Raw genomic sequence first — 17,558 nt, 5'->3', positions numbered from 1 at the left:
CAGATGATGATAGGAGCATCATGACTGAACAGTTAGAGACTGTTCCTAAAGAGGAGAAAGCAGAGAGAGAATTGCGAAGATCATCTCTTGATAAGCATAAAAAAGAGAAACCTTTTAAAACTGGGAGAGGCAGGATTTCTACTCCTGAAAGGAAAATAGCTAAAAAGGAACCTAGCACACTCTCCAGAGATGAAGTGAGAAGGAAAAAAGGTTCATTTCACACTCCTATTACATTTTTTTTTATTATTTTCTTACTGTTTTACAGTACTATCTGGTTACTGTGTTGTAGATTCTGTGCACCATGACATTATTAACGGTAGTGTTTTTTAATGAGATATTGTACAACTATGTGAGAAGCTACGTCCAAGGCTCACTGCTCCACTGGTCCTATTTCATTGTAGACAATCCTCATTGATCACTGGGCAATGCATCTGAGCCAATGCACCAGTGCTGCCCCTCTTCCAGCACAGGATTTGTTCCCCTCAGAAGAAGCAATGCTTTGGGTTGGAGTTGTGGAGCAGTGGGCCTGACACTTGATGTATTGATCATATGAAATGGTTTGCTGGGTTTTTTTCTGATTCTATGTTTTTGTGTTCTTTTTGTCCATAGCAGTGTATAAGAAAGCTGAACTTGCTAAAAAAACTGAAGTTCAGGCCCACTCTCCCTCCAGGAAAATAATTTTAAAACCTGCTATCAAATATACTAGACCAACTCATCTCTCCTGTGTTAAACGGAAGCAGACAGGTGACTGCATTCTGTTCAGTTATGCAATGTGGCTGGCAAACATAGATATTTTCTTTTGTAAATCTCATAGCTCTATCAGCTTCTCTATTTTTTTTTTCTCCAAGAATATCAATCTTCACATAGTGTTGCTTTTTCAGTGTTTTGTACCATTTTTCTTTTATTCTTTCTTTCCCGGTATTTGTTTGTTTGTTTGATGGAGGCCACGATCACGTATGCTTGTCATTGCTTGGGCCTCCAAGTGCTGTGGTTGTAACTTGGTATCATGCTTAGACTGTGGTGTTCTAGGAATCTCTACTCATCTTTTTTTGGTTGGTTTTTGTTGGTTTTTTTTTGTTTTTTTGGTGTTTTTTTGTTTTTTTAATTATGCCTTTTTTTTTCTGGTGGGAAAATGTTGGCAACTTAAACCATGGTATGCATTTCCATTATTCTGCTTTTTTACTCTCATGCATAATAAGAAGTGTTTCAGACTTATATTTTGTTTACTGATGTTACCTGCATTGACAATTCCCAATCTGTCACTGATCTTTATGCTGTACAGTCAAAATCCACAGGGAGAATCGAGCCACATGCAGCATGGAGCTGAGAGAGAAGAAATCTGGGCTCACACTGCGAAATGCATTCCAAGCAAAAATCTTAATATTTGGTAGAGGAAGATGAAAGGAAGAAAGAAATGATTCCTGTTACGACTTCATAGGTGTATCATTATGTAGAGGAACAAAATAACTCTTCCAGCATTTTCACATATTATTCATGGTTCCTGTGAGTTCAAACTGGAAGGATGAACATCTTGACTTTTCATTGTGATCTTAAAAAGTTTGCTAAAAGAGGCCAGGTTTTCTGTCCTGTCACATGGCCACATGCTGTGGTGTGGTTGTTTGGAACTAGGGCTAAGAAGAGCTGAATGATGCACAGCAATGCAGAAGTGCATCTTCTCACAGTTTAGAAGTCAACAGGAAGGTTCATTAGCCATCATATGGTTAAGCAAAGCAATAGAAGCGTCCCTGGGCAGTCATTCCCCTGCAGTTTTGCGCCAGTCACTCCTGTTGTAGATGTAGACCAGCCCCAGCAGGGAGGTGTGGCCAGTGCAAATGCAGTTAGAGGATGGTGACATGAGAGCAGGTTGAGTGTGGTGCCTCTGCTGTATAGAGTGCAGATTGTATCCTGGCTGAGTTCCACTAGGCGCCAGAGCTAACGATCCCATCACCTTGCTCCTGTGACAGAATCTCATCCTTTAACTTCTCCCTCTCAGGAGAAATGGAACCGGGAAAGGAAAGGCTGGTTCAGTCCCCGCTGTGTTGCACTGATGATTCCTCCTCAGTTTGTAGTCTCTGGGCTCCCCTGACTTGCACTCTGGACCAGAACTACCCAAGAGGGGAGGAATTTTAAAAAGGAGTTAAAACATTTCTCCTTGCTATCTCTTGCTGCTTGCTGAAGCACAGCTTGATAGCTCAGAAGTTACAACTCATGATTCACACGTTCTTTCAAAAGCCCCAGGGTGGTTCAGTAAGTGTGGACATCGGTGGGGAGAAGGCATTGGCTTTGTAATGTTCTCAACTTCATCTACACTTCTGCAGCTGTGTGGTCAGTGCTGTCATGCCCTCAGGTACTCTTCCACTGTCTCCTCTGAACTGTTCTGACCTGTAGGATCCCAAAGAGAACTGAGTCCTACCAGTGGACTTGGATAAGGAAATCTGCCCTGTGCCTGAAACATGTGCTGCCTCAGCAAATCTCAGAGGTTTTTCTCTCTCACTGCAGTACACAGTGAAGCAGATGTTTTAGTCAAAGTGAGAAATATAATTCAAAAACTACCTCCCTGGCTTAAGTCCTCCTTTAAGTTCTGAGGTGGAGAGCAACCAAAATGATGGACCCAGATTCATCATAAAACTTTCAGAAATGTGGCTTGAACTTTGAGCTCTAAAGCAGAGGAGCTGGAACCATGCCAGAAAGTAATCAAAAATATTTCTTAGAATGTTCCAGCACACTCATTGTTGCTGGAAAAATTACAGTATGCCTTATTGTCTTCTGCCTTCCATTTTTATACTTCCTGGTGGGACCTGGGGGGAGTCCACGAGGAAGACTGCAATGCTGTGTTGTATTCTAAGAGTGCAGGTGGTCAGATGTTATCTTACATATCCCTGACCTTGAATGTGTCATCCAGGTCTCTCCAGGATCTGGAATCTAGAGGGACAATGTCTCTCTCCCATTTTCGTTTTATGTGAAATATAGCACCATTTCTTGAAGCCAGTTTTGACTGTCAGCACATCCTGTTTAGAGTGGTCTTGTCAGCTGTAGTGATGCCCGGGTAATGAAGCCCCACAAAAGTTTTTGACAGTGTAGTCTACAGAGCTTTGAATGTGTTGCAGTCAGTTAGAATCTCCACACTGCATTTATCATGGCTTCAAAATGAAACATGTCCAGTCATAAGATACAGATATCTACCAAAAGAAGTTAATATTTGCTTTTATATTTTGTACAGTGGCCCAAAAAAGTACATCTTTCCCATAATGCCCCTCAATAACTGAAAAAAACTTCCCACGTCACTGGTAAGCACTGGCAAATACCAGCAACTTACAGCACCATATCCATGAGGCAGGGACTGTTTTTTGAGAGACTTGTCCTTTTTGAAAAAGACATTGCATGGCCAACCCTGACAAGAGAGTTGGGAAGTCTTTGCCTTGACTAGTGTAGCTCCATGAGTGAAACCCCCAGCCTGGCCTGTGTTTTGTTGGTGGCTGTGAGATGCTCAGAGGAGTGTTTTTGGAGGCAAGGCCAGGACAGTGACCTGGCCATGATATGCTTCTGTTTCTTGTTTTCAATTCTGGGCTCAGCCTCTGAGCTGAAACGTGTTTGTAATGTATTTAAGCTAACAGCAGGGCCTGTAGGAATCCTGTGTTCAAGTGCAGAAGTTGTGGTTGTTACCAGGAACATTGGCCCAAGTGACACAACATTTTTTCCACCTCGCAGTGGTGACTGCTTAGGGTTGAATGCCAAGGGAAGGAGGAAGGAAGCTGTTTGTGGTTATCTAGAAGAGATGGGAACCAGACCCAAACCAGCAGTAAAGCTGTGGTAAAGTGTGACATAGGAAGGCTCTGCTGTACTTAGCTCTCTTAAAAATTCAGAAGGACTGAAGCAAGAACTTGCATATTCCTTTCCTCCTCACAAGTTCTCTCTCCTACACCTTGGACTAGAGTGGGTAGTGTGACAGAAAACCAGGGATAACCTCACACCTGGAAGCTGCATTAGAAAAGGGAAAAATTAACCTGACCTTTCCTGTATGAGGAACTAGGGTTGGTTTTTGAGTTGGAAAACAATTGGGTTTCCAGTAGAAGGTTGTCATCTGTGATTGCTGTCCTGCTTCTGCTTTTACCAAGGGCATCCTGGCACAGGTGCCAGAAGATTTCATGTCTAGTTGTTAAGTGGCACATGACTTCCTAAGCAGCAGTGTTGGGGTGAAGCTAATAACTTGCTTTCCAAAAAGCTTCCCCACTCAAAAACCACTGTGGGTGGATTCAAAGTCCAAGAGAAAGATCTTACCTCGAACCATGTTGTATCATATAAATGAAATACTGAATTAATATTCTTGACATCGCAGATAAACCTTGAATTTCTAAATTCTTGAGAGCTTAGTTGACCATGACACACTGACCTTGTTGACACAACTAAGATGATAATTCAACAGTGAATCTCTCTCTTTCCATTATGAATGTTGGCTAATATTTTGAAAACGGTGACTATAGAGGCCTCTCTTAAAATTTTAATTTGTGGATGATTTAAAGGAGCCTGATATTTAGAGGACAGTCTTGAAAATCAAGATGCTAAGTTGTCAGCGGATTGACCAGAAACTCTTATATTTGTCAGCTATTTCTGGAACATTTTTCTTTTAGTTTATAGACTTTTAGGAACATGAATACAAAATTTCATTTTGTTCAAAACACATAGAATACCAGTTTACCTCAAGCAAGGTGAATACAGAAAATTTTTAAGGCAAGTAAATGTCTGCATACAGTTCACTGAGGATAATTCACAAAGTACTTGCTTTGCACAGTAGTTTCAAGGCATTTAATTGATCTAACAAGTGTACTAAATGGAAATGCTTATTGTTACTGTCTTTAACTATCAAGTCTTTCTTTGGATTTCTCAGCAGCAGGTGGTGAAACAAACCAGGCTCCTGCTGTATTTAAACAAGCAAAGGAAAAACTCTCAGTGAGTAAAACCATCTTATTGTTCATCTTTATAATCTCCTTTTGCCCTTACTTCACATCTTTTTGTGTTAATTCAGTAAGTAATTGTGTGTTCCATTGAAAATTTGTTTGCCATATTCATTATTCATTTGAAAGGATAATTAAAACCACCTTTCCTGAATAACCTTTGAAGTCTAGTCTCAAATGGTAGATTGTGACAGTTTGCAGATCCGTGGAGGGCACACAGACTCCAAACTTCAGGACTTGAAGTCTGGTCAGCATTTTGAGCCAGGCCATTCTGTGGGAAAAGCTGCAGATCTTGGCCCTTCCTGCAGCACCCAGCTTGCACTGCCACCCTGCTGGACTGCTGTGTAGGCAGAAGCCCTCCCCCAGGACTGCTGGATATTTCCAGTGTTCTGCAGGGGCCGTGCCTGTGTAGAAGTCACTGGCCAGTAGAATTTAAATGTTATTCAGAGCTTTCAGTCTGGCCACATCCTGGGCCACTGTCTGTGTTATAACTGTCAGATTACAGCCTTGCCTTGCCTTGCCTTCAGCTGCTCTACAGCCGTTTCTGCTTCCTGTGTCTCTTAAGGAAAGAGTCCCTCACTCCTTGCTGACCCTGTACTGTTTCTGTCCCATCCCTCCAAAATCCCCAGGAAACCAATCTCCTCTCACTCTCCCCCGTGCAATTATTTTTTCCATGACAGTGACACATGCTAATTCACATCTGCAGCACAACACTTGGTCATTGTTATCACAGGATATGTTGAGTTGGAAGGGGACCCATCAGGATCATCAAATCCAACTCCTGGCCCTGAGCAGGATCATCCCCTGATATGAACAAATAAGAATTTCTCTAGGATTTATCTAAATTTCCTTATATATTTCCCAGTATATTCCATGGGTGATTTCTTCCATTTGTTAAAACAGACTCTCAATTCTTTAGAGAGCAAAAGAGCTATGTCACATGCAGTGCAGAGCATTGTTTATGAATCACAAGAGACTGGCAGTGCTGAGAGCAGCATAACCAGTTGGAAGCTTTGGAGGAACCATGGTTTTTCAGGTCTGACTCACTCCAGCTCATAGCTGGGAAACTATTAGAGCTTCTTTACAAGTACAGTGAGTAAGATCTGTGCAGGTTTCTGGGCTGAGTCTGAGCATCTTTTATTACTGTCTTTTCTTGACAGACCATCAACACTTGCACAAGAGAAGCCAATCCTTGCCCATTTTCAGTGTTTATGGAGTGCTCTAGTACAAGCACTGCAAAGTCATTCTGTGAAATGATTTCTTTATACCTTCCCTATTCCTGCCCCTTATGTTGTAGCACTCTAGTTCAGAAAGCTGTCCCCTGCTTACTTTCTCTCCCTGTTGCCTTGCCTCTCTGATTGCCACACTCCTCTTGGACATTTTCTATTCTGCGCCTTGCCTTTGCCTCTGCTTTTTTAAAGATCTCTCGCTATTTTTGTTGTTTTGTTTCTTCGTGGTTTTCAGCTTTTATGTCCTTCAAGTGCAGCCTTTTCCTCTCCACTGGTAATGTTAGATCCTCGAGCCTGGTCAGTTTTGTTACTCATGTTCAGACTGCAGTTTACACAGGACAAATTCAGGAAAAGCTAAACAGTTCCATCTGCTGGAAGCTGCTGTGTACCTGCCATTCACAGTGAGGTGATGAAAACCTGTGCCATGTGTTAGGAAATACATTTTCAATTCAAATTGCTTGAAATAAAATGAGGATTCTGCATCCTCACTTCAGCAGTCCCTGAGTTTCAGTGAGAGTTACATAGATCTTTGTCCTCTGGACAGCTGACCCTTCCAGCAACATAAATTTAAAACAGAGGTCAGAGATAATGTATTGCTAACAGAGACTGAGTTTCCCTGCAGGGATTGGGACATGGTTTCTTTGCTTGCTCAACCAGCTTTGGGCAGATTCTGTTGCTATTACTAATGCTAAAAAAGTGCCTTGTTACCTGAATAACACTGAGGGACTCCAGACTGTGATAACCAGAGCTGTGCAGTACCTCAAGGTCATGCCTTTTCCCCATCTGTTCCATTGACAGATCTCAGTGTTGTCCATCTTCAGCATCCACATTACAGTCATGTATTCACAGGGGACACTGAGCAATATGAGTGAAAAGTCTTTGCACTGTGACTAGAACCTTAGTCTGTAAGAGTTTTTCAGTCTCATTATAGGGGTAATTTCATGCATGCCAGTTGAAAATGGTGAAAAGCACAGAATGAAGATTTGGGCCTCAAACAATGTGTGCTTAGTTCTATGTCCAGTTCAGAAAGCCAGGTGAAAGGTGCTTGCAGAATGTCTCCTTCTTAGGGCCACCCAACATAGATCCCCTGCTTCCAAAGAGTTTCAGCATCAATAAATACCTTCATGGATTTCTAAACAGGATCCAAAGTTTCACAAATGGAGGAGGCCCGTAAACTGAACTGTGATGAACTGGTCAAAGTCTGGAAAAGCCTTTGATTTGACAGAAACACATATTCTGTAGTTTCTGTGTAAAATAATTATTCATTGGTTTTCTTCTGTTTGTTCTCAGACAGTAACATAAGTATTGAAAAAGAAAGAGGCATAAAGACATTACAAAACTCATTATGGGAATATGTTCTTGCTAGTAAAGCACATCCATCCTAATTTCTTGTCTTGCTACTTGGTCTGGAGGATGACATACAATAGCACTCCTCTCAGCTGTACTGTAGCACTGGAATTGCTTGTTACACAGTTCTGCAACTCCTAATCATTTGGGTGATGTCATGGATGACATTCAGCACACCAGCCTCAGTTTTCCACAGGCTGAGTATATAGCCCAAGCCAGAGGCCTGTCAGAGCTGGACAGCCCATTCTTTCCTCATTTTCTAATGGGACAAATTAAAAGCAACTCATGTACCTTTCCTGAAAATTTGGAACACGTAGGGGATGGATTGAGATCAAATGCCAAATTCAATGCTAAAATTCAGTACAAATCCCAGAATGACAGGCCCACTGGGATTGTTCCTATGTGTAATTTCATGCTAGTCTGACTACAGAGAGGATCAGGACTACCAAGGTAACCCCTTTGCAATTGCTCTTTGTAATATCAGTTATACCTATGGAAAAAAAAAATGCTTCTTAAACAAGTTGTTCTGTTCTGCTTCAAGGAGATTCCTTTTTGTAAAGCAGTAGGGTGCTCCTAAGTATCAACAAAGATTTCCTGTCTGGCCTGTTGATGTTAAATTGTTCTTGCGATACAAAATTGTCACATTTTGGTATCAAACAAGTTCACAATAACATACCCTGTCAGCCTTTCAACCATATATATATGGCTTTCCTCATCCCAGGACTCCATACTGCTGGTATAAATTTATGAATTTCTGTGGAGTGACACCAAATGCACAGAGCAGTATCCAGGGTGTGTTAAGGATTTTGTCTGTACACAGTGGCAAAAGAAGGAATACTGTCTTGTCCTCCTGCTGTGGTGGGAATACCGGTGTAACTTTTGCTTCTGAGATTCCCACTGTTTTATTCTTGATTTTAGCCTGAAGGGATATACTTCAACTTTAAAGGGCTGAGATCTCTTGGTGCTCCTGTAGCTTTGCACTTGTTTGTGATGCAGCCTACCAGCAGTTGTACCAGTTAAATGCTACACCTGGCACCATTTTTTCCCTAATAACACAAGACCAAAATAGCATCTGCAGAAAAAGGCAGATTCCTAGAATCAGTTACTCTGTCCAGACCTAGGTAGTTTCAGTCAAACAATACAAAACTGAAACTTCCATGATTGTCAGATCTGCATAGACCATTACCAGACACAGGAAAAGTATTAATTCATAGCTTGGCTTTTTTTTTTTTTTTTTTTGGTCCATGTTGCATGTATTTTCCTTTTGTCCAGCTTCATGTTGTGTTTTGTTTGTTTTCTCATGACTAGACTGCCTCTTTGTCAAAGATTCCTGCCTCAAAGTCTAGAGCAAAGTCATTGCTTCCTCCAAGACCCAGCTCAGCTTGCTCATTACCCACTCAAAGGGCCACATTTCTCGATACAGACAGTTATATTGTTCGGCCCTCCTCTGCAGGCCCAAGAGACTCAAAATCAGATGCTAAGGTAAGGTAGCAGAGTTGGTAAAGAGAGTTAGAGATGCACAGGTGAACTCCATGAAACATATTATCTACCCACTGAATTTGAGTAATTCTCTGCAAAGCTCCTGTGGGATTACTTACATCCAGTGTCAGGAAAACTGATTAGCAGGCTACAAGATCTCTGCTACAAAATGGATAAAAACGGAGATACTCCAGAGGAAACGTAAGTGAAATAAGTTGTAACTAGAGAGACAGATCCTCTTTCTGTTTATCGTGTGGATGCTACTTCATTAACTGCCAAGAAGTTACAGCCGTTTGCAAGTGGGTAGGTGGTAAAGAACACCAGGACTAATTTGCCATCCAAGTTTTAAAAAAAGCTCATTTTTGACCTGCTAATATTCTTCAAAATCAAATTCAGTGTCCAGCATAGGAGGGTAAAATTCTAACTACTGGCAGTAGGTGATAGAATAGGGCAGAATCCAAATGCTCAAGGAACCAAATTTAGTCAATGCATAGGTCTTTGTGAAGAAGTTGCTGTATAAATTTAACAAGATGTTTGGCAGTCCATTCCAGCCTCTCTGTGTTTGCATTTCACTTGTGTTTCAAATCATTATGGTGAGTTAACTATACCCATTTAAAAATTGGTTTTGCCATTGACTTACATTTTTTGTTTAATGCCATACTTGGTGTGTCTTTTACTGATCAGGACCATCATCATTTGTCTTTATGCTGGTCTGTCTTTGGCTGCACATCCCATAAGCTCAGAAATATTCTAGCATACGTGTCCATTGCCTTAATGGTAAAGAGGGGTTTACTTCACCCTGGTAGAGAGAAGGTATGCACTGATTTCAAAAAGTAAACATTTTATTACAGAAGGAATTAAAACAACAGGATTTATAATCCCACACTTAGGAAAAAAAATAGAAAAAACTAACAAAACCTGTAAAATTTTGTCTTCATAAGGAATTTACAAGTTAGTGTTTGAATATGCAAAAATCACAGAACACCTACCAATCTAGTGTATGGGGTATCCTGGACACCAGTAGTGCAGTTACTTTGCAGGTAAATTCACACAGGAATTTCATACTTGAGCTCTAGAGAGTTCTTTTACTTTCAACTTGCACTTAAAAACCCCACCTTTTTCCTTATTAAGAGCCAGCTGTGGGATCCATCCATATTTAGTTCCAAGAATATCCTTGTATGTCTCGGGATAGTCATCAGAAGATGTTTTGATGCAGTAAAGAAGCACCAGGGAGCTAAAGCAGAGCATGGAGGGTGACTGATCCCCTCAGGTCCCTGTGTGAGGAGAAAACTGGGCCCACAGCCTCAGGTTTCCCCCTCTGTGTATAGATACAGGAACTCACAGCCCAAAGAGTGAGCTTTGAAAACTAACCCTTCCTTTGTTGTTGTGCTGCCATTAGGATGGAGTGAGCAAGAGCCCCGAGAAGCGCTCATCTCTACCAAGGCCTTCCTCAATCCTTCCTCCTCGACGAGGTGTCTCGGGAGAGCGGGACAGAGAGGAGAATTCCCTCTCCCTCACAGCCTCTCTCTCCTCTTCAGTACGACGGACTACCCGTATGTTGTCTCTTTTTTTTGGCATATTAACCTTCTCCTACTTCTGTGGTTGTCTCCATCCTCTTCAGATTTGTCACACTGCACAGCATCATGTTTGAGACAGAGTGGGTCTGGGGTGTGCTGTTGGAAATCAGAGCCCACAAACTGGTTTTGTTCATGTGCCAAGTGCCTGAAAGTAGGGACTGGAGGCATCTGCTGCCCAGACTAATTGCTGATATTAGAAAATGCCTTTGCAGGGAGCTCAGAGCTGGGTGAGGTATTCAACACAGAGCATTTACGAATAGCAGCAAGAAATAATGAGTCAAAACTGAAGTAAACAACCTGAAATACCCTGATGGATCTTGGAGAAGTGAACCTGATAGTTACAGCCATTAATTTGCTGTTTCCCAGTAATCATCTCCCTGTGCTCTACTCCTAGGGTAAAATCTCTGCTGAGAATTGAGATGTTAACTAGCAGAGTGACTCACTGGGGGCAGTTAAGACAGTGACCCAGCTGAGTTCCTTTTATGAGGACCAAAGTTTTCAAATCACAAGCCAAAATAAATTACAGGACAAAGACAGTTTACTAAATAACCCCAGAACTTTTAGCCAGGCCTTAGAACCCACATGTGGCTTCCTGCTTTCCAATAGGAGTTCCTCTGTCTTCTCTCTTTAGAAATCAATCTCAGCCCTTCTTAAGACAGCTTAAGGGAAGTAGATGATTAAATTCTGCAAAAAAAGTCCTTTGAAATTCATAAGGGATGCTCCAAAGGTAAAACAGAGACCCTTTGAAAGCCGAGTGAGCTCCAGCTGCCGCAGTAGTCAGCCCATTCTCCTGACCAGGAGTGAGAGGCTGTTAAACATTTGGCAGCGTGGTGAAGGGCTGAGGAATGAAAAATATACCAGACTTGCAAGGAGGTGGGAAAAAAAAGAATTCCCTTTCTGTCTCAGATGGTTTAGTGAGAAGCTTTAGGGTTGGTTTGGAAAAAAAGAAACCTGTTCAGGGAAATGGGAGGTGAGTGGAGTATGTTCAGTCTGCCTAATGAATCGTGTAGAGCAAAGAGTGTCTCCTGAGCCCCAGGGACAGGAGTGCATTGGGTTTGGGCCACCATCATTGCATAAACAGAATGATTAGCAAATACTTTAAATAAGAATTGGTTTAGTTTCACTGGATGCTTTTGAGAGGCCCATTGGATTTATAATTTCTGAGCATTTGAAGAGTGAAAACATACATGCACCCATTCGGCATTGGGGTTCCCAGGTTTTGAGAGTTACTTTAATCTTTCTCTCCATAAGTATTCTCAGCAAAATTTTACTTTGGAGATAGCTCAGCTTCTGTTTATTTATGTTTGAGAGTTAGGAGCAGAGCTGGCTGCAGAAAACGCAACTAAGCTGATCCTTGTGCCCAGTGAAAAGGATTGGCAATGCCATAAACACTGAATGGAGCTGCTACAAAACGATGTAGTTGGGTTTGTTTTTTTTTTTACTTGCATGCAAATGTAAGTAGAATGTAACTTTTTTTCAAGGTTGCCTCTGGTAATGGCTTTCTTTCACAGCACTAATGAAAAACAGCAATTGAATGTCAGGACATCGACCCATCCACACAACAGAGCTATAGCTTGTGCACCAGTTGAATGCCCCCCTGGGGTTCACCTGCAGTTTACCAGCACTGGTATGAGAAACAGCACCAGCCAGGCACTCACAGCTTTTCACTTCAGGAATATCATTGGAATTTTTACTGCTTTCTAGTTTATTGCCCAGGACCACTGAAATTGGTTGGATCAAGTCCCAAAGGTTGGATTCCAAGGATGCTTCTCGTCCTTTCCCTAAAATGGACATAAATATGATGATGTGCCTTGTTTAGCCAGCTTTGCAGGAAGCAGAGGTACTGTGGGAAGCACTCCTGTGTTACAGAATGGAGAGCTCAGTCACTCTGGGGGCATTAGCTCAACCTCTCATGGCAAGGTGAATCCTGGCAGGTTGATTAGCAAAGTAAGACACAGAGAGACCCATTCAAGCTGCTGTTCTGCCGTCTTAAGAGCTGTGTCTCTCTTTTGCACATAGGGATGCAGTTTTGGGAGTACAAAGGGAAGAAGAGCTGTACTTCTGTGGCTCTAAAGCTGTGTTGTTTTTGGTTTGTTTTTTTTTTTCCTGAATGTAGGATCAGAGCCAATTCGTAGCAGAACGGGAAAAAGTGGAACTTCTACCCCCACTACTCCTGGCTCCACTGCCATCACTCCAGGGACACCACCAAGCTATGCCTCCCGTACCCCAGGAACTCCAGGGACACCCAGTTACTCCAGAACTCCTCACACTCCTGGCACCCCCAAATCTGCAATACTGGTACCTACTGAGAAAAAAGTTGCCATAATTCGCACTCCTCCAAAATCTCCAGCCACTCCAAAGCAGCTCCGAGTTATTAATCAGCCTCTACCTGACCTCAAGAACGTCAGGTCCAAAATTGGGTCAACAGATAATATCAAATACCAGCCTAAAGGAGGGCAGGTAAGGATTCCACTCCTTATGTTTATCCATATGTCATTTTCTCTTTTGTGTGCACCTTTGTGACAGAAGACATTTTGAGTTGCCTTGTAAAGCTTCTTCTGTTTTCCAAATCCCTTGTTTGTTTAAGTGATGTATAAGTGATGCAAAGAAGAGGACAATCTTCAGAAACTATCTTGTCACATAAAAACTAACAGTTCCTGAGATGCATGAAAAAATTTCAAACAGGACTTTGCACTCCATGCCTTAGATACATTTCTGCCTGGGTCCCAGCAGTTGCTGCTTACTTAGTCTTTATCAGTACAAACAAGTAAGAGGTTTGTTTAATTCAAACAAGTTGAAAATCAATCCATGTACATGTTGTATTAGCAGGATTACACAGACATTGCCTTTTCCTGTGCCATTTATGTGACAGGCATTGTGTTGGGTGAAGTTAATTAGGGTTGCAGCCTCCAACCTGGTAAATGCACCCCACAGTAAAGATGGGGGAAGGGGGCACATATTAGACTTAACTGGTTTTCTTGCTCCTGGGTTCAAATAAGCAGGAACAGGGCTTAAACTGTATAAACTGGAGGATGCATGTAAGTGTAAACATAAGAGTGTGTCGTAGGGCAGATGAGGATTTTCTATTCTCACTGAAAGAACAAGAATTCAGTGACATCTTGATGTGATTAAGTGCTGAAAAAGAGGTAATTTCATACCTTGCAGTTATGCAATGAAGCTCATTTTCATAAGGATTGCTTTCAGCTAAAGACCAAACCTATGTGCAGGGTGGCAAAATCAAAGGATCTCAGAATGCTTTGGGTGGGAGGTGACCCTGAAGATAATTCTAGCCTGCTCCCATGTGGCCTTGAACACTTCCAGGGATGGGGCATCAACCGCTTCCCTGTGAAATCTGTGCCAGTGCCTCACCACCCTTACAATCAAGAATTTCTTCCTAATGTCCTATCAAACCCTGCCCTCTGGCAATTTGAAGCCTTTCCCCCTTGTCCTGTGACCCCTGGCCCTTGTCCAAAGTCCCTTTCCAGCTCTCTTGGAGCCCATTTAGGCACTGCAAGGGGCTCTAAAGTTTCCCTCGTGCGCTTATACCTCTGCTCGATACTCTACCAAGCAGAGCCAAAGCCAGAGCTGGAATAGTCTTCCCTCATTTTTGAGCAATGCAGAAATGCTAACACAGATGGCATTAAAAGCCAAAATTATGTCCAAGCAATTTGGTTTTCTTTCCATTCGGAAGAATTGTTCTAGCTTACAGTAGTAGGAAGCCATCAATTCTGTTAATGTTTAAGGAGATATAAACCCAATAGTAGCCTGATAGATATTCTATGCCATTTAGCAACAAAGAGGTGGAAGGAGGAAAAAGAATACAGCTTACCAATATTTATGCTAAAAATACGGACAACTCAGTCTTGTGGGTATAAACAACTGTGTTGATGTATTTTTTGTAAGGAGTACCTGTGTATTTCATATTGATTCTAGACAGAACCCAGTGACAGAAACACCCAGAGCCTTCAGCTCCCTTTTACTTCCCGAGTTACAGCAACAGCAGTGTGAGTGCTTTATGAAGGTTCATTTCTCAGCTGCCTCCAGGTATCAGGGTGAATAAGATGCTCCCCATTGTCCCATTTCAATGTCCTGAAAACAGGACATTCCAGAAAATTGGGTTGCACAGTGTTGATATGTCTGTATTAGTACTGGAATTGATTGTGGAACTTAGAGCACAATGAGGTTTGCCTCATGCTGTCTCAGAAAGAAATAATAAATTGGATCAAAACTTAACACTGCAGCCCTGTGCCTGCTGGTCTTCCAGAGAAAAAGAACAGGCTCATATTTTAAACAGTGAGAAATCTCTAAGGTGTTGATCCTGTTTTCACGGTAAATTAACACATTCAGTACTTTCCAGGATTTGGACAGTAGCCATTACTCATAAAGTCAAGCAGATAATGCCTCAGCAAAGGTACTTCTGCCTTTATTTTGACAGGTGTGATTATTTTGCATGGGAGCTCCACTCCATCTGACACACGGTGTAGCAGATGGTCATGGTGTGCAGGGGCTCCAGCAACACAAATTCAGATTGTGCTTCTGGATTGGCATTCCTCATACAGGCCCAGCTGTTGGCCTTAGGGCCCAAAACCAGCACCATGGTACCGTGTGCTCCTCCTCTCTGTTACCCTCTCTGGACTGTAACAATTGTATTAGAGCCAGGGGGCCACGGCAAGTTGCATTTCTTTGTAGACACCATGCCTAGACAGCTGAATTTCCTTAGCAGCTCTAAAGAACTGCTCAGAGTCTTTGCAGAGCAGTGGAGGATGGCACAGCATGGCATTTCACTGCTGTAGGCATTACAGAGGAAATCTGCTGGGTGAACAAAATGTCACTGAAGCTAAGGCAATTTTTAGTTCTAGTGGTGTGTAGCCACTGAGCTGTGGGCTGGGCAAAGAGAAGCTCTCTAAATTTTTCCTGTATGTCTCCTTTATGCCATAGTAGCTCAGTCTAGACAAGAGGTTTTAGGATAATTCTTTTCCAGTTTCTACAGTTGAATTTTATGGGGTCTGTGAGAGCAACACATGAAAGCTAATTTCATTTCCTTGTGTCTGCTCAGTTCTTTAATGTCTGGTAGCAATATTACCCTGGCTGAAATGAGCTGTTATCTGCTATTTGCATTTAGTGATGATACATGAAACAAACAGAAAGCTGCTTTATAACCTGAACTGGAAGTGCTGAGAGCAATAGCCACAGGAAAAACAAGCAGAGAAAAACCCAGCATCTATCTGGGCAAGTTAAGTACATGAACACAGCATGCAAATCACTAAAGGGATACAGATAGGCTGCCCAAAAGTGGGATTTGGAGACAGACTGTCCTTTTACCAGTGGTCTATTTGAACCTGGCACAAGGACTTCTCTTAACTTGGAGCTGTTGTAGAGAGAAAGCTGCACTCTGAAACTGCGAGAGGCTGGGGTGCAAAACTGAAGCAGGTCTTGGGGATGTTTGAATGCTAAATAAATCAAGAAGTGCAGTGCTTCAGCCTGGAATTTTATCAAATGCTCATCAGACTGGTTTTCCTTCAGCTGTGACTTGCCAGCCACAAAAACAAAGTAAAGGGGAGAAATCATTCCACCTGATGGGGGTTGTGTGAGTGTGGTGTGTGAAGAGAATGCTTTTAGGGGAAGAAGCAAGCTAACTTTGCACTGCATTAAGCTCCTGCTAGGAATAGATGGCTTGAAACACGTTTTAATTGGTATTCTGCAGTGGGGAGAAATGAGGGCTTCTCTGCTCTGTGATGCAGGCAGAAGGTGGTTGTCTGGTTTTCTCTTTATGGTGCAGTATGGTGAAATGTATCCTTACTGGCACAGCTCAGAGGCGACTTGCTCATGGGTATGTCTGCTGGGCTTCAGATGGATTTTCACACTGCATCAGCTGGGCAGGAAATGCTGTGCTTTCAGAAGTAACCCATTTGCATCTGCTACTTCTCAGACAGCCCAAGGGGGAAGCATGGGGAGCTGGGAGAGGGTGTTGGAAATGTGTTTCAGATGCCAAGGCTGATTTTTTGTTGTGCTTTTTTGGTTCAGATTTTTGGTTTTCCTTTTGAAATTCTGTCTGTGAATCTGGTTGGTACCGTATCAGAGTGCAGAAGTGCACTAGTTGAGTTTTTTCATTCCTAGCAAGGCAGAGTATTTATATTGCATCATGGGCCAGCAAGCAAGGATAAAACTAACCTAGATTTCTCTTAATTTTCTCTTCAAATGTATACCTAAAATCTCAGCCACAGGCAAGAACTTCAGTGGATGTGAAGCAGCAGAGCTACATCAAAGTGAATGGAGCTGCACAGACTAGAATTACATGCATATGCTTTAAAATACCACTAATTATAGTGACAACCAGGCACCTTGTAAGAAGTAAGATGGCACATAGAAAAATGAAATATCTAAGCCATGCTGAAGAATGAAATGTTCCTTGAAAAATTTTAGGAAGATTAAGGAAGAAAGAACTTCACTATCTTCCCTAAACTGTAGAAAACGAAGTGCAATTGGTAATGAGTCAAAGTTTGAACAAATTGATGACACCATTATTCAGTAGATGCTTTCCAAAAACCACAGAAATGCTCACAAGGAGAATAGGCATGTGTGTTAGATGATAAAATAGACTGGCGCTGGGAAGACAACTCACAGGTGGGCAGAGGAGGAGGCTCGAATGGGTCCCTTTTGTTAGCTTCAAAGTCAGTTTGAATTGATGCCAATTTGATTTTTTTTCCTTGTCTTCTTTTATATATTCTCTGTGTTCTTTGCATGTGAATTTGTAGCTCTGTAGCCTATCTCCAGTACTTTTCCTGACCCTAGCTGATAAGTGAAAGACAAAACACATTCCAAAGGTTCCAAGCTGGGGGTCTGAGGCTCCTATCCTCTCTTGGTTCTTCCTGGGAACCAGGGTTGAGACATATTTTTATAAACAGAGTCTTTGAGACATATTTTTATGAACAGAGTTTAGTCCTTATCTAGAGGACGGGGCATTCAAAAAAGAG

General features: G+C 42.1%; 1 protein-coding gene across 14 annotated transcripts in view; it reads left to right on the top strand.

Annotated features, from left to right (window-relative positions):
- Positions 1 to 17,558, top strand: part of MAP2 (microtubule associated protein 2) — a 243,804-nt gene that overhangs the window by 210,550 nt on the left and 15,696 nt on the right. For 3 of the 14 annotated variants that reach the window (XM_066189465.1, XM_066189464.1, XM_066189463.1), the window contains 6 exons: positions 4 to 210; positions 610 to 744; positions 4,886 to 4,947; positions 8,837 to 9,010; positions 10,407 to 10,560; positions 12,701 to 13,044. In XM_066189465.1, the coding sequence (XP_066045562.1) occupies positions 4 to 210; positions 610 to 744; positions 4,886 to 4,947; positions 8,837 to 9,010; positions 10,407 to 10,560; positions 12,701 to 13,044 (1,076 nt within the window). The remainder of the gene's footprint in view (positions 1 to 3; positions 211 to 609; positions 745 to 4,885; positions 4,948 to 8,836; positions 9,011 to 10,406; positions 10,561 to 12,700; positions 13,045 to 17,558) is intronic. The other 11 variants (XM_066189472.1, XM_066189470.1, XM_066189469.1 and 8 more) reach the window with 6 other exon arrangements.

The sequence above is a fragment of the Chamaea fasciata genome, unplaced genomic scaffold (genome assembly GCF_029207755.1).
Source record: "Chamaea fasciata isolate MVZ Bird 193981 ecotype frontalis unplaced genomic scaffold, bChaFas1.0.hap1 SCAF_8, whole genome shotgun sequence".
Taxonomy (NCBI): domain Eukaryota; kingdom Metazoa; phylum Chordata; class Aves; order Passeriformes; family Sylviidae; genus Chamaea; species Chamaea fasciata.
Note: the sequence above shows the minus strand (reverse complement) of the source record. Positions and strands in the feature narration are given on the sequence as shown.